Here is an 18,092-nt window from a genome sequence, read left to right as displayed (position 1 = left end):
TGACAGATCTCTACCTGGAAAGCAACTCCATTTTGAAGGCTACATATAGCGCCGCCGCCTATCGGAACTCCATGAAACTACAGGGGCTGAAGTGGGAATATTCCACGATGTCCAACAATAAATTCCGCATTTTTTCAGCCTAAACTGGCCGAGAAAAAGTGTTGCATTACTTACTGAACGTCCCTCGTACAATATAATCCAGTGCTACTGTCGAAATCCCATGAAATTGCAGAACGATGCAACACCCAACACAGGACTTTCACTCTGCAGCGGAGTGTGCGCTGATATGAAACTTCCTGGCAGATTAAATCTGTGTGCCGGACCGACACTCGAACTTGGCAACTTTGCTCTTCGCGGGCAAGTGCTCTACCAACTGAGCTACCGAAGCACGACTCACGCCCCGTCCTCACAGCTTTACTTCTGCCAGTACCTCGTCTCTTACCTTCCAAACTTTACAGAAGTTCTCTTGCGAACCTTGCAGAACTAGCACTCCTGAAAGAAAGGATATTGCGAAGACTTGGCTTAGCCACAGCCTGGGGGATGTTTCCAGAATGAGGTTTTCACTCTGCAGCGGAGTGTGCGCTGATATGACACTTCCTGACAGATTAAAACTGTGTGCCGGACCGAGACTCGAACTCGGGACCTTTGCCTTTCGCGAGCAAGTGCTGGTTAGAGCACTTGCTCGCGAAAGGCAAAGGTCCCGAGTTCGAGTCTCGGTCCGGCACACAGTTTTAATCTGCCAGGAAGTTTCATAACAGGACTTTCCGTCTCTCGTATTTTTGTTAACCTATGCTTACACGAAAATCATCACCGAAATTCACTGTTGCCACTTGTTCGTTCCTGAAAATACATACATACTGTTCTGGACTTATTTTGCCAAGTACGGTAAGTAGCTGCCCTCTTTATTGTCATTGCCATAGCTAATGCATTTTTTTTTTGCAATCGTAATATGTTCGATCATCCAATGATTACTGTACAAACTACATAATCAAAATATTTCAGAACGCTACTGACAAGGGAACCTCGCCATCGCACCCCCCTCAGATTTAGTTATAATTTGGCACAGTGGAGAGGCCTTGAAAAAACTGAACACAGATCAGTCGAGAAAACAGGAAGAAGTTGTGTGGAACTGTGAAAAAAATAAGCAAAATATACGAACTGAGTAGTCCATGGGCAACATAGGCGACATCAAGGATGATATGGGAACGGGGGCGCCGTGGTCCTGTGGTTAGCGTGAGCAGCTGCGGAGCGAGAGGTCCTTGGTTCAAGTCTACCCTCGAGCGAAAAGTTTACGTACTTCATTTTTGCAAAGTTATGATCTGTCCGTTCGTTCATTGATGTCTCTGTTCACTGTAATAAGTTTAGCGTCCGTGTTTTGCGACCGCACCGCAAAACCGTGCGATTAGTAGACGAAAGGACGTGCCTCTCCAATGGGAACCGAAAACATTTGATCCAGGAAAACACGTCTGATATATATTCTATACGACACTGGTGACGGCATGTGCGTCACATGACAGGAATATGTTGTCGACCCACCTAACTTGCACACTTGGCGAATGGATAAAAAGATTCTTCTACCTTGCCCGATTTAGGTTTTCTTGCGGATGTGATAATCACTCCCAAAAAAGTGATGAAACCATAAGAGTGTGTCACATAAACTGCAACAAATTAATGCAACAGTTTCACAGTAGCACAGTTTTCTCTGTGCTCTGTCAAAACATATGTTTTTAACGTTTTCAAATTTTTCCGTGTGTAGACCGTCAAATGCTGCGTATGTCCAAGCAAATCTGAACATGTCCTGGAATTTTGGAGAGCGAAATTGATTGTGTGTGAGTGCCTGAACTCTGATAATTGCGTGGAAATAAAATTTTAAACTTTTTACTGGAGGGAAGAATTGAACCAAGGGCCTCTTTTTTCCTCAGCTGCTCACGCTAACCACGGGACCACGGCGCTCCTGTGCCCACATCATCCTTGATGTTGCCTATGTTGCCCATGGACTACTCAATTTGTATATTTTGCTTATTTTTTCATAGTTCCACACAACTTCTTCCTGTTTTCTCGACTGATCTGTGTTCAGTCTTTCAAGGCCTATCCACTGTGCCAAATTATAACTAAATCTGAGAGGGGTGCGATGGGGAGGTTCCCTTGCGAGAATGTACCTTTAGAAAAACTTGGAAGTGTGTCATTTGCTGTCGTTAATTACAAAGATGATGTGCATTAACCCATATAGGTTCATATCGAGAGTTTCGCAAGTATCACTTCGGAGATAGTTTGTCGGCTGAGCTATTGGTCTCCGGATCGCGTCGCAGTGACCCTGATGAGGACGTTGCGCTCCCCGAATAGCGGCGTAGTGGTTGTCGCCCGCGGGGTTAACCCCGGGCTAAGGACAAGCAATTATCAGCGGTGGACTGTGAAATGTCCTTAGCGACTGCACAAAAGGGCAACTGACAGCTACAGATACTACACGCCCGACGCTACAAGCCTCGACTACCAACGTTGGCCCACTTACCATACTAACAATGAGGCGACTCATGACCGTCACGAGGACTTACCTACTCGTGTCGCGTATGCGAACGACCCTTTCCTCTTACTGTACCCGTAGTCTCTCTGACAGCGGAAATCTCACGGCGCGACCATAGTAGATTTCGTCTTCCTAAACTTCAGAGAGCCGTGTCTCATTATACCACGGTGCCGAGTGGTAACGAAGATAACGTTATGCGGGATCTCTCCCTAAATACACTGAAGCGCCAAAGAAACTGGTATAGGCATGCGTATTCAAATACCGAAATGTGTAAACAGGCAGGATATGGCGCTGCGGTCGGCAACGCCTATGTAAGACAACAAGTGCCTTGCGCAGTTGTTAGATCAGTTACTGCTGCTACAACGACACGTTACCAAGATTTAAGTAAGTTTAAACTTGGTGTTATGGTCGGCGCACGAGCGATGGGACGCACCATCTTCGAGGTAGCAATGAAGTGGGAATTTTCCAGTCGACCATTTCACGAGTGTACCGTGAATATCAGGAACCCGGTAAAACATCAAATCTACGACATTGCTGCGACCGGAAAAAGATCCTGCAAGAACGGGGCCTACGACGACTCAAGAGCATTGTTCAACGTGACAGTAGTGCAACCCTTCCGCAAATTGCTGCAGGTTTCAGTGCTGGGCCATAAAAAAATGTCAGCGTCTGAACGATTCAACGAAACTTCATCCATATTGGCTTTCGGAGCCGACAGCCTACTCGTGTACCCTCAATAACTGCCTGGGGCCGTCAACACCGACATTGGACTGTGTATGACTGGAAACACGTTGCCTGGTCGACGAATCTGCTCCAAACTGTATCGAGCGGATGGACGTGTACGGGTATGGAGACAATTTCACGAATCCATAGATCCTGCATGTCAGCAGGGGACTGTTCAATCTGGTGGAGGCTCTATAATGTTTTGAGGTGTGTGCAGTTGGAGTGATATGGGACCCCCCTCATACGTCTGGATACGGCACGTACGTAACCATCCCATCTGATCGCATGCATCCATTCACGTAATTCCAGTACGACAACGCGACACACCACACTTCCATAATTGCTACAGAGTGGATCCAGGAACACTCTTCTCAACTTTTCTGCTGGCCACCAGACTCCCCAGACATGAACATTATTGAGCATATCTGGGATGACATGCAACGTGCTGTTCAGAAGAGATCTCCACGCCCTCGTAATCTTACAGATTTATGTACAGCTCTGTAAGATTCATGGTGTCAGTTCCCTCCAGCACTACTTCGGACATTAGTTGAGTCCATGCCGCGTCTGTTGCGGCACTTCTGCGTGCTCGCGGAAGCCCTATACGATGTAAGGCAGGTGTACCAGTTTCTTTGGTTCGTCATTATTTATATGATTGTCACTAATAAGTTTTGCCTGCTACATACCAGTTACAGTATGGTGAACGGCAGATGTTTACTTGATGTCAAAGTAATAGGAGGTGTATTGATAGTGTGCTTCCGAATGTGTCTGCCGAGATGTTTTCATTTTATGCACAATATTTCGACTTCCGACCCAGCCGTCTTCTTCGGCTGTTGCGAGTTTTGCTGTTGTGTATACTCTCTGCCTGGACTCCAACGAGACTGTGAATTATTGTTGATCTCACGCCGCTCTCTATAGCCGATCCCCGTCGCCCATTACGCCGTTTGATGCTCTTTTGTTTTTCAGAGCTCGCACAGATATTCCGTGAAACGCAAATTCTCTCGACGTTCTCCAACTAGGGTAGCTGTGGTGGCCGATGAGATTTTAATAAATTGCGTGCCAGCCCCGAAGTGTTATACAACTTGAAACCGTCGTCACTATTTATTAGGTTTTCTGACACCTTAATTATGATTGACTCCTTAATAATGCTGTCACAGGAACTTGGCTTTCGCACCACGTTACTGGTCTCATCGTATTTTATTTCATGTCTATATCCGGGGCAGTGCTCGGCGATAGTTGATTTGCTTGGTTGTTTTAGTCGGGTATCTCGCTTCCATTTATCCTCGACTGTTCTGATACGATACACAACAAGCTTTCGGAGGCCTAGATCGTCTTTAACATTGCAAATAATACTTTTTATTCTAGTTGAAGGGAGCAAAATACATTGGATGCCATGTTTCCGTTAGAAATCTACCGATCTTTCGAGGTATTGGGCCAGCGTTAGGTAGATAAGCGAATTTTGGCTTCCCTTCTTTGATCTACGTCTCAACCTCGTTCTTAGACGTTATTGATTATTACTGCATCGCCCAGATATGAATACCCATTCCGTTGGAACACTATTCGTAGTTGTAATTCTTCGGCCAGGCTCTCCTTGTCCGAAAATGTTCGATCGCTTTGGATCGAAGTCTTTGGCACCGAATTTAGTTGTGACGGATGGTGATGGCTCGTTGTGTGGAGATTGGTCAAAATATTGTACATAAAATGAAAATAACAGTTCGGCAGAACACGCGGAAGCACTCTATTTTGATCATTAAAATTAATCAAAACCTGAGAGATCACAGTGTGAGGCGTTGCACAGTCAGGCATAAGATGTGCACAAGTGTTCTCGATTTACGTAAACTATTTGTCCGGTGGGTCAACATAACTGCTCACTGATCGATGCAATTCTGGGAAAGCTATCGTAACGGAGTGCAGAATGACATTAAGAGCATCTCTCCTTGATGTTCTGAGTTACACCTCTACTTACATGTGAATAAATTACAGACAATGCTCACAACGAAAGCAGAGAATCCGATAGTATTGGAATAAAAGATCAGTGTTAAACATCTGGAGCCTATCACAACATTCAAATGCTTGGGGGTGATACAGAGAAGCGGTATGGATTGAGCGGGATACGTGCAGTCAGTTGTACGAAAGGTGAACAGAAAACATACATTTGTTGGAAGGGCTGTGGAAACGTGCGGATCATCCTGAGAGAAAACTATATGGAAGACGTTAGCGTGATAAACTCCAGAATACTGCTAGGGTCTTAGAAGGCGTTACGAAGTAGGCATGACAACAGGTATCGAATGAATTCAGAGACTCTTCGCTAGGATGGTAACTGATTGGTTTAGCACATACGAAAGGGTTACACTGATGCCCGCAGAATATACACTCCTGGAAATGGAAAAAAGAACACATTGACACCGGTGTGTCAGACCCACCATACTTGCTCCGGACACTGCGAGAGGGCTGTACAAGCAATGATCACACGCACGGCACAGCGGACACACCAGGAACCGCGGTGTTGGCCGTCGAATGGCGCTAGCTGCGCAGCATTTGTGCACCGCCGCCGTCTTTTTTAGCCAGTTTGCCGTGGCATACGGAGCTCCATCGCAGTCTTTAACACTGGTAGCATGCCGCGACAGCGTGGACGTGAACCGTATGTGCAGTTGACGGACTTTGAGCGAGGGCGTATAGTGGGCATGCGGGAGGCCGGGTGGACGTACCGCCGAATTGCTCAACACGTGGGGCGTGAGGTCTCCACAGTACATCGATGTTGTCGCCAGTGGTCGGCGGAAGGTGCACGTGCCCGTCGACCTGGGACCGGACCGCAGCGACGCACGGATGCACGCCAAGACCGTAGGATCGAGGACCATTCGCAACCGTCTCCATGAAGCTGGGCTACGGTCCCGCACACCGTTAGGCCGTCTTCCGCTCACGCCCCAACATCGTGCAGCCCGCCTCCAGTGGTGTCGCGACAGGCGTGAATGGAGGGACGAATGGAGACGTGTCGTCTTCAGCGATGAGAGTCGCTTCTGCCTTGGTGCCAATGATGGTCGTATGCGTGTTTGGCGCCGTGCAGGTGAGCGCCACAATCAGGACTGCATACGACCGAGGCACACAGGGCCAACACCCGGCATCATGGTGTGGGGAGCGATCTCCTACACTGGCCGTACACCACTGGTGATCGTCGAGGGGACACTGAATAGTGCACGGTACATCCAAACCGTCATCGAACCCATCGTTCTACCATTCCTAGACCGGCAAGGGAACTTGCTGTTCCAACTGGACAATGCACGTCCGCATGTATCCCGTGCCACCCAACGTGCTCTAGAAGGTGTAAGCCAACTACCCTGGCCAGCAAGATCTCCGGATCTGTCCCCCATTGAGCATGTTTGGGACTGGATGAAGCGTCGTCTCACGCGGTCTGCACGTCCAGCACGAACGCTGGTCCAACTGAGGCGCCAGGTGGAAATGGCATGGCAAGCCGTTCCACAGGACTACATCCAGCATCTCTACGATCGTCTCCATGGGAGAATAGCAGCCTGCATTGCTGCGAAAGGTGGATATACACTGTACTAGTGCCGACATTGTGCATGCTCTGTTGCCTGTGTCTATGTGCCTGTGGTTCTGTCAGTGTGATCATGTGATGTATCTGACCCCAGGAATGTGTCAATAAAGTTTCCCCTTCCTGGGACAATGAATTCACGGTGTTCTTATTTCAATTTCCAGGAGTGTATATTGGCATATGTGTACCTTTCGAAGAAAAGGGATGTTGTTCTCGTGAAGCTTTATTCGATAAATTCAGGTTATCGGTATCGGAGAAGTGGCTCAGTGCTAAGGTGCTAGATAACAATTCCAAAGGTCTAGGGTTCGATTTCCAGTCAGTACTAGGATTTTTATCTGCCACTTGCCACTTCTTTCACCTATAGCAATGTTTGTTAATGTGAAAAATTCGGAGATGCACTTGGTTAAGTCCGCGTTAAAATGTATAAGTCCCTTATAACTGACTGGGTCAGTCTGTTCAAAGGTCGGAAGAGGGCGTCATACCACTGCTGCCCGATCAAGTTAAATTTGTGCTAGGTGGCTTTAGCATGTTGCACTTTGGTACTCAGAGCCAGAAGTAAGCGAAGTATATAAAAATTTACCAGTCGCATATTATATACAACGGTCATCCAAAATAGTTTTTCATGACACCGGCAGACAGACATTTCTTTGCGAAAAGCGAGAGTGCTTTTGAGAGAGGTGGTGCGACTATCGTGTGCGACCTTCGGCACTTCGTGATTGCTGAGACTACCTGCGTTGTAGCGTCTGTGATTCACCCTTCAGCCAAGTGTGAAATTGCGTTAGTGACGTTTTCAAAGAGACGAAATTGAGAGGAATTGAATGTTATTTTTTACACACACACACACACACACACACACACACACACACACACACACACACACACACGGGGAGAGAGAGAGAGAGAGAGAGAGAGAGAGAGAGAGAGAGAGAGAGAGTGTGTATCAGAATGACGTTTCCTCTTGACACCGGCGTCGTACGAAAATCTCATGAGAACTCTGTCCGGACTGAACCTACTTACATATCATATAGAAAGAGGGAACAAATTTGAAGACTACATTAAACACCTAAAACAACCTAACACTTATCTGAAGTCGTCACCGCAGCTGTGGAGGAAATCAAAAGCGCAAGACCTTCAGCCAGCACAGATAACTTTCAGCTTCACCTCGCTCCACAATTAGTTCTGGGACGACGCCAATCGCACCATAGAGGAAAAATTGTCACCGCCGCGATAGAGGCAATTAAATGCAGCCAGCGCCTACGGGTAGGCTTGTTGCATGCCAGTGCTGTGTTGCGGGAGCCCGCGGAGAAGCAATCCTTGGTCCCGCTGACTGGTGTACAAGGGCATCATTAATACGGCCGCTGACTGCTCCTTCACTTCACGATGAACCAAGTCCTCGATGGGTTTTCCATCTGGTGACGCCCTGCTGCAGGCACGGAATACGTTTCATGCCGTGCAGGACTCCGCATGTACTGGTGACAAGTCGCTTCCACACTGTCTCCGTAGACGAGGTCGCTAACGCAAAGCCGGAGGCAGCCAGTTCGAGCCCTGAAGGCAGAAGAATTTTTCGCTATCGGTATTCGTTTGGCAAGGCGAGGACAGTGGTTTGCGTAAAATTTGTTTTTATCCATTTTGACATTTGGTTCAGTAAGTCAGTAAAATAATCCTATTTGTACACCGACATTACCGCGTCACAACGATAGTCTCGGATGTCTGACGAACTACGCAAAACTTCTTAAATCTAGTTGTAGACTCTATATATATATAATCTGTGAATAAGACTGCTAGAATACACAGCAAACGTCAAAAAAGTATATAATTTTTATGAACTTGTAGCATGCTGGAGTAATTGCAGAACAACAACTTGTATTAATAAATACAACGGAAAAACAGCCAAAGTTGCAAATTTCACGTATTTACTTGATGACTAGTTTCGGTTCGGGACCCATTTTCAACTCATCGATATAGTCAAAACGATATTTCCCAAAACGTAAGAACGATACCAAGATACGTTACAGAGTAACTGTGACTCTGTGAAAGCTCTGTAACTGCTCATTTGCTCTTTGGTGTACATATATGTTTGTTACCTTGACATGGTTCTTATATTTTGGGAAATACCATTAGACTATTTCTACGATTTGAAAACAGGCCCCGACCCGAAAATTTGTAACTTTGGTTGGTTTTCCGTTATATATGTAATATTTTTGTTATGATTGAGTCCTCAGCCATCAGACACTGAAAGAAATCGTGTTTCCACTTCAGATTCAGAGAACTGAAAATGTAATATTGCAAGATGATTCGTAATTGTAGACGGTAGTCGTTAACTACGATGCACGGAATTTCGATTAGGCACTTACCAATGACCTTCAGGTGAGCCATCGGAGACCGAAGAAGAATGCCCCATCCAGAAATATATTAGCGCGCTGTGTATTCCGTCCATGCGATAAGGTAGTGTTAGCAGGCTTAGCATACTACAAGCCAGGCAGTGCCAACGCTGGTGGATTTTTTTTTTTTTTTTTTTTTTTTTTTTTTTTTTTTTTTTTTTTTTTTTTTTTTTTTTTGAGTAAATCTCTAGAATGATGGGGAGCTGCGTATTATCCAGCTGGTCGTCGTCATCACGGTTCATCAGATTTTCTGCCATAATACACTCTCAAAATGATGTTGCTGCGGCCAAATTGTTTTATCATACTCCACTGAATGTTCGTGGAGATGCAGTGTTCAACAACAGCAAGCTCGATTGTTTGTATATGGCGTGTGCAGCGTTGACTTCCGGTGCATCTTCAGTCCACGGTGCGGTGTTCTGGCCTATGTAACACAGCGGCAAGATACTCGACTTTTGTGGATTCCAACTTTCCGCAATAACAAATCATCCTTCACTGATTCCAGGACGTCCGCAATTTTAGACCGTGGGCGGAAAATCACTTTGACCTGAAGCTTCTGGAGAATTCTGGCCGTCTTTAATAAAATATTGCCAACAAAGGAGAAAAATCTAGGGATTTTCCCGGGGTGCTATCTTCGTCATCCCCCCCCCCTTTTTTTACCGACAATGTCCTGTTAATCAGCTTCATAGAATGTGTATTTTTTTCTTAACTCTGCCTTTCACGCAAACTGTCTGAATCCGAGACTGTAAACTCTGTGTGCAAGCGTTTTAAGCACTCTTAATGTGCGACTGTTGGTGGCAACTCGACGATTGCAAGTACAAATGAGAATGAGTGCGCCTACGATAAACTGAATTCCACAGAGAGCTCTCATTCATTTGTCTAAACAAAATGTCCAGGAAAGGCAGACCACCATTCTCTGTTCAAATAACGAATTGAATGCTCTTACGAATGGGGCTGAGAAGATGTAAAAACGCCATTAATTTATCTTCTCCACGAGACCACGCTATGTATTTTGGAGGTGTTCCAGTTGGTTTAAGGATCCTCCATTAAAAAAGTTGGCCACCAGGGGAGAAAGAGAAAAGAGGGATACCCATGACAGACTCGTCATTCTGCTCAGAAGAAACCTTTGTTTAACGTAACACAAGTTTACGAGCAAGCATGCCGAAACAGAGCAGTGATGTCTGCGCACATTTGTTGCTAATAAATGTCATAGACATGTAATCTTCTCATATGTTACATGGGAACAACAGATGATTGATATTACCGGCGGCCACATCGTCACAGTATAGAACGACATTTTATTTGCATTAATTGTATGCAGATACACTATGTGATCAAAAGTGTCCGGACACCTGGCTGAAAACGCCTTAAAATTTCGTGGCGCCATCCATTGGTAATGCTGGAATGAAATATGGTGTTGGCCCACCCTTAGCCATGATGACAGCTTCCACTCTCGCAGGCATACGTTCAGTCAGGTGCTGGAAGGTTTCTTGAGGAATGGCAGCCCATTCTTCAGAGTGCTGCACTGAGGAGAGGTATCGATGTCGGTCGGTGAGACCTGGCACGAAGTCGGCGTTCCAGAATATCCCAAAGGTGTTCTATAGGGTTAAGGTCAGGACTCTATGCAGGCCAGTCCACTGCAGGGGTTTTATTGTGGTGTAACCACTCCGCCACAGGCCGTGCATTTTGAACAGGTGCTCGATCGTGTCGAAAGAGGCAGCCGCCATCCCCGAATTTCTCTTCAACAGTGGGAAGCAAGAAGGTGCTTAAATCATCAGTGTAGGCCTGTGCTGTGGTAGTTCCACGCAAAACATCAAGGGGTGCAAAGCCCCTCCATGAAAAACACGACCACACCGTAACACCACCATCACCTCCGAATTTTACTGTTGGCACTACATACGCCGGCAGATGACGTTCACCGACCATTCGCCATATCTACACCCTGCCATTCAATCGCCACATGTGTACCGTGGTTCATCATTCCACACAAAGCTTTTCCACTGTTCAATCGTCCAATGTTTACGCTCCTTACACCGAGGCGTCGTTTGGCATTTGCTGGCGTGATGTGTGGCTTCTGAGCAGCCGCTCGACCATGACATAAAACTTTTCCCACCACCCGCTTAGCTGTCATAGTACTTGCAGTGGATCCTGATGCAGCTTGGAATTCCTGTGTGATGGCCTGGGTAGATGTCTGCCTATTACACATTACGACCCCCTTCAATTGTCGGCGGTCTCTGCCAGCCAACAGACGAGGTCGGCCTGTACGTGTCCCTTCATGATTCCACTTCACTATCACATCGGAAACAGAAGACCTAGGGGTGTTTAGGAGTGTGGAAATCTCGCGTACAGACGTGTGACACAAATGACATCCAATCACCTGACCACGTTTGTAGTCTGTGAGTTCCTCGGAACCCCCCCCACTCTGCTCTTTCACGATGTCTAATGACTACTGAGGTCGCTGATATGGAGTGCCTGTCAGTGGGTGGCAGCACAGTGCACCTAATATGAAAAACATATGTTTTTGTGGGTGTCCGTATACTTTCGTTCACGTAGTGTGTAAATGGAAACAACCTGGGGTCAACTGCCTTCTGCAGAGTTGGCAGATCGTCTTGACACATCCACAACCTTTAAACCAGGTCTGAGACAGATTGCACCTCCGCTTAGTACCGAAAGACTTTTCACATGTTTTGTTGTTATCAGTGCCACACAGACAAATTTCGTCGTGTGGAAGCTTAAAACTAAGACATCACACGTTAAAAATATTGCCTGCTTTGCCAGCTAACTTCGTTGTAATAATTCATTCTACAACGCTTTAATTCAGACGAATTGTACGGCTTCATTGCAGGTTTTTTTTTCATACTCCTCTATTGGTGTATAGTTCCTAATCATTCAATTGTGCGGCAGTGTGCTGATCTCTCCATAGTGTATCTCGGACTGAGATCATGTAGCTGTTGTAGTTCCGCTGTCAAATAGGGACGCTAAACTTGGTGGCGCCTCTGTTGCTGTAGCGAGGAGTAGACTCTGTGCCGGCAACGCATCTCCATTACCTTCCCTTTCTTTTATTCCGTATCGGCTATAACAGCGCACGTGTTAGCTGCACGCACAGAAGGTTACACACCACACCATTCTTAATTGATAAAGTAAGCATATCTGCAGTGCCTCGATGCTCATTGAAGAGTATGGGTCTTGCTGAGTTATTTATCATGGGCGAAGATGATTTTTCTGGCTGCTAGCCTTGTTTCTGCCAGTGCAACGAACTCAAGAATGGAGGAAAGTCATATGCGGCACCATTGTATGAATCGTACGTAAGCTTTGTTCTGCGTGTTATCGTATTTTCTATCTTTTTATTATCTGAGGCGAAAATTGGGAGCAACCCGATATTTGCCTAGTCGAACGCGGGGAACGCCCTAAAAACAAAAGGTTACATTTCTGTTTCTTAAGCCATTTGAGCAGGATACATCACAATTGCTTGAAAATAAACGCAGTAAAGTATTTCAGTAATTGTTTTTAACATTAAAGCCAGAGCTACGCTGCATGCCCGAGTTATGATTGGCCCTAATTTTCACTTCGATAACATCATTTATTGTTATAGTTGTAGTTATAATTTCGAAGTGTTCGTGCTTTAGTAAATGATGGGCGAAGTTTCATAGTACATCCTAACATCGGAGCTGGTATATCATCGTAGTGTGGAGTAAAATACAAACCACGTGTTGACTTTTCTTTATAGCGGTGTAGCGACAAGTTTGTGGCCGGCGAGAAATGTACTGGAAGCAAGCACAATTGTCAGATGCCATGTTCGACAACTGTCGCGCTCCTGCATATCGTAAGTCACTAGTTTTGTTTCCGAACATTCTAAGTACAATCGTGCAGACTTGTACATGAATTATTAACGTAAAATACAGCCATGGCGCCACAGAGTTGAAAGATGAACGTAGAATGACAGTAACTACATAGAGTAAATATTCCTTTTTGTGAACCTTCGTCTGTGTTTCGTCAAGAGAGGTATAGGTCACGGCGGGAGCCTGTCCTCAAGTGCCAAAGCAAAAACTGCCGCATTGCTCGACGCCTCTGCAGAGAGATGTTTTTCACTATGCGCGGTGGAGCAGCGGGCGAGCCATCTAGCGACAGCACTGTGTACGACGTTCTGTGTGTGTTTACCATGTAGAACCCCTCTTTTAAATACTGGGTGTACTAGTACTCCTAGTACCCTACTAATAGTTCTCCGCACCTCAGTTGGTTAAGTGCGGGAATTAGCACACTCCATTTTTCTGTAGTTTTATCTTTCGCCGTGTGAAACTCGCCAATTCCTGTGTCACTGGCTAGTTTCTAAGTTGGTGGCTGCGTGTTCTTGGTCTGAGATCTTAATGTTCTTGTATACAAATTATACGAAAAGCTTTGGATTGCGTATGGTGGATAATTATTCGTTTTAGAGCTTCAATTTCGCAGTGATTTTTTTTCGACGTGAAACTATTCTCGCGAGAGAGAATACAGGCACTAAATTGGTTGTAAGGGTTTCATATACAACCGCCATACCTCACGCCCGAGATTCAAGTAACTTTGACCTCACGAAAAAGGAGTTAATAATAACGTTAAATAACAGGTGGTGGCCATGGGCATTCAGGCATCGCTGACTTCGTGTAATTCAAAAATGGTTCAAATGCCTCTGAGCACTATGGGACTTAACATCTATGGTCATCAGTCCCCTAGAACTTAGAACTACTTAAACCTAACTAACCTAAGGACAGCACACAACACCCAGCCATCACGAGGCAGAGAAAATCCCTGACCCCGCCGGGAATCGAACCCGGGCGTGGGAAGCGAGAACGCTACCGCACGACCACGAGATGCGGGCTTCGTGTAATTACTTTACTTGTAATGACGCTACAAACAAAACGCTGTAATTCTATAGGCGTGATGTTAATTTCTCTAGTAACAGTCCGTTTAAGACCGTCTATTATGTATTGTCAGCACACACTTTGCTTTTTAGTATGCCCCACAAATAAAAATCACATGGTGGTTAAGTCCAGAGACCTTGAGGGCGAGAGTCCCCTGCTGACAAGTCTGTCTTCATGGAACACGTTGCAAATGTTGGATATAACTTCGGTTGGATATATGAGCGGTTGCACCATCTTATTGGAATACTGCGTAAAACTTCTCTGCATTTGTTAATTGTGCGTAGAAAGAGCTCTACATCTCTGACAATGTTCAAGATGTAATTGAAAAATATGGGGCCAATAATGCGGATGCCGGACAACGCACGCCAAACACTTAATCTTCTCTGAATGGAGAGGTTTTTCTTGCAGAATATGTGCGTTGCTCTGCGATTTAATATCTGCAATTCTGGGAGTTTACCTAAACTGACAGACGAAACCAAGACTCATCTGACATGAAGCAAAGCAAGGGGCCCTTAGCAATTTATGTTAGTATCCAGTTACAATACTGAACTGTTTTCCTGGTCCTGAAATTTTAACTGTTGCGCTACTCTCACACGATAAGCTTTTAAATTCATATCTTTTAGTACACGAGGTGCGCCAATTTGCTGCGATAATCTCCTTACCGACTTGGCTGGCTCGAGAATTCTGTTTATAGCTCCAGGAGTCCTCACTGTTGCCTGTTCCTCTGGATCTCTTGAATAGTGCAGGTCGTGGGGAGTTTCCTAGCAGGATACATCTCTTGAAAAATTTCTTTACATTCCTTGGGACGTGTCTTTATGCAATACTCCGCAGTACCGATCCACTATTATTATGCAAATTGCCCTATTTCTGTAACGACTCAACAATACGAGCTTCTCAGAGCATCTGACCAAACGAACACAGAGTTGCACTCACACACAAACACTCCTCCAGAGCAGGCCATGAACGCCCAACGGTACCGTCCGGCCGCCGTGTCATCATCAGACCACAGGGTAGACTAGACCGGCACGTTTTGTGTAGGACACACTGTACATGCTGCCTGCAGTAGCATTGAAAGTAACGAACGCCGTTTGTCTTTCGACGATTTCCATGGCTATATTCCTGAGCATTTGCGTAACATTCTCGTAGTGACTGAAAGGCAGACACACATCAAAATTCCAGCTTATCTCCCCATCGCTGAGGATCCCAAACTCTCGAACAGTACTCAAGAACAGGTCGCAGAAGTTTTTAGAAGCAGTTGCATTACTCGTACATTTTACCAGAACGAAATCATACTCTTTCCTTATTGAAAAACATTCCTAAAACAAAGAACGCTCGGAAAACAGAAATGTGATCGAGAAAACAAAGTAGCTTCAAGTCTGACACGCAAATAACAGCGAAAAGTGATTTACGAAATTCGCTTTTCGTCTCAAAATTGTGTGCCACATACACATAGCTTCGGCCCTTGATCTTATAGTTGTAATATTTACAGTTGTTGAAAAAACGAATCAGTGTTGTATCCCAGAATCAGTTTCGTGCACTGCCGTTGGTCACATAAATTTCGCGTTCTAGGAACGTGCCTGTGTTCATAAAAGAAAACAGCTGTGTTTGAAAGTGTTGGGCGCTACGGCTTCTTTTCCTTTTGCGCGTGTGTTGAGAATGACGTTCTTGCTTCGCAGGTGGGCGCAGAGCGGCAGGTGTCCTTCGACAACGGGCCGGACGGGTCCGTGGCGGAAGACTGCTTCTTCGCGATGCGCGCCTACACGCAGGGATACTCCTTCAATTTCGTGGAGGGCGAGATGTGGGAGAAGTCGCCGTTCTCGCTGTGGGACTTCATGCAGCAGCGGAAGCGCTGGCTGCAGGGCATCCTGCTCGTGGTGCACTCCCAGGCCATCCCGCTGCGGCACAAGTGGCTGCTCGCCGTCTCCTGCTACTCGTGGGTCACCATGCCGCTCTCCACCTCCAACGTGCTGCTCGCAGGACTCTGTCCCATCCCCTGCCCACCGCTCATGGACTTCGCCTGCGCCTTCATTGGCGCCGTCAACATCTACATGTACGTCTTCGGCGTCGTCAAATCCTTCTCACTCTACCGTTTCGGCATGCTGCGCTTCCTCATGTGCATATGTGGCGCTCTCTCCACCATTCCCTTCAACATCATCATAGAGAATGTGGCTGTCGTTCTAGGCCTCTTTGGACAGAAGCACCGCTTTTATGTTGTTAACAAAGAGTTCCGGCCACCTATAACAGTGTAAAGAAATGTGTATGAGTGAGTGAGAGAGAGAGAGAGAGAGAGAGAGAGAGAGAGAGAGGGGGAGAGAGAGAGAGAAATCTGAAACAAGTGGTATAGGCACCTTTCTTGGTGCCCTTGTATAATGTCAGTATTTTCGTTGTTATTAACATGTGCCGGGAAGAAATTGCCCATACCCTCATGTTATCTTGTGCCAAGTGGCCAGACGATAAGGGGTTGGTTGATCTCTGCCACCAGGCCATTGACTGCTTTGAGGGGGAGGGGGGAGTTACAAAACCAGCGTCCTATCTTACTACGGGTTGGGGTAGGTATTTCCCATTGAAGAGAATAGACTGGATCTACCCTTTTTCCATTGTTGTTCTGTTACATACATGACCTAGTGTGCAGAGTTTCATTTAGCTGCATTGTTGATTTTCAGCTGTTGCGCAGCTATTCTCTTGTTTCGGACACATCTGAAAGCTGAAGAAAATAAATGTAGTACAGTCACCGAGAAAGGAATGCAGTGAGACATCTGTCACTTGTTGAAGTGTCGCTTACCTGTTGCACATCCTCCTGTAACAACTGTTACACTGACCCTCTCGTATGTAGTATTTTTCCCTGTATGGGGCGCTGGTTTTCCTCGCAATGTTTACTACTGAAGCTATTTTTGTTGCACCTTTAGTTTTATTGGACAATTTTGTGATCTTGGTTTAATTTTTATGCCTCATATTGAGGCAGAGCACTGCTACGGTGATCGCATTGTCCTAGTCCGAAGTGAGACTGGCCACAGTGATTTGAGCCCTGCGTGCAGTCTCCTCCGCAATTTTTGTTGAAAGATTCCTGTGAGCCTGCCACTTTTTTCCCAGCTTAACTATTTCCATTAGGCCAGCCAACTTTCCGTAACTGACAGAGGTATTATGTGAAACAGACACTGCTCTGCCGTTTCTGATCTCTCGACAGATTACTTTATATCTATCGGTCCTTAAGAGTTGTCGGGGCCACGCACTGCAAACTCGAGATGGTATTTCCCAGTCATTTCTGAATTGTCACTGTCTAATACTGAATGTGATGATTGGGTGATAACTTTGTTCTTAATGTACAGATATTTAAATTTGGTGTGAAGTACAAATTGTAATTATGAAAAGTTGATAATTAGATATTTAATAAGTGAGTGGTTTATAAAAACTTATCATTGCACAGTTGATTGGTGTTGTTTCATAATTTTAAATTTCACATTCAAATTAAAGATGTACTTAACTTCAGCTCTGGCAGCCTAAAACTGCCAGAAGAAGCTGAAACTGTTGTGCAGTTTATAAAGAAGATAATGTTCTCTGATTTTAATTTGGGCAGTACATGTTATACATCACATTTAATTTTTGTTGTGTTACTACTGAGGCAACTGTGGGTCCCACTTTCATCATAGCTATGTCATGCACTCCATATTTTGTGTACTTTGTGCTACTATACTCAAGAATCTTGTATCAAATGTTAAATATTGATAATAAAAAAATCATTTAAGTCTGTGAAAATTAAATTTCTCTTCACCTTGACTTGAGCACCAGTTTTGATGTTTAATGAGATTCCAGCTATATTAATTTTCACTTTTTGTTAGTGTGATTCAGAAACTGCACTGTGCTGTACTCAAGGCATCATAAAAGTTTAACTCTTGGAAAAATGATGCAAATTCCTTTAACATGAAATTTAAATGCTGTATTTATATCAGGAAAAGAAAAGTAATCTCAACCCTAAAAGAAACTGCTACTGACTCTACAATCAAAAATACTACAGTATCCATTCCAGATAGTTG

At 45.3% G+C, this 18,092-nt stretch overlaps 1 protein-coding gene across 1 annotated transcript in view; it reads left to right on the top strand.

Moving 5' to 3' along the window:
- LOC126095250 (beta-1,4-mannosyltransferase egh) overlaps window positions 1–17,819 on the top strand; it is a 307,453-nt gene extending 289,634 nt beyond the window's left edge. The window contains exon 3 of the mRNA XM_049910003.1: window positions 15,738–17,819. Coding sequence (XP_049765960.1) covers window positions 15,738–16,310 — 573 coding nt within the window. The 3' untranslated portion in view covers window positions 16,311–17,819. The remainder of the gene's footprint in view (window positions 1–15,737) is intronic.
- Window positions 17,820–18,092: the final 273 nt, after the last annotated feature.

This window comes from Schistocerca cancellata, chromosome 8 (genome assembly GCF_023864275.1).
Source record: "Schistocerca cancellata isolate TAMUIC-IGC-003103 chromosome 8, iqSchCanc2.1, whole genome shotgun sequence".
Lineage (NCBI taxonomy): Eukaryota > Metazoa > Arthropoda > Insecta > Orthoptera > Acrididae > Schistocerca > Schistocerca cancellata.
Note: the sequence above shows the minus strand (reverse complement) of the source record. Positions and strands in the feature narration are given on the sequence as shown.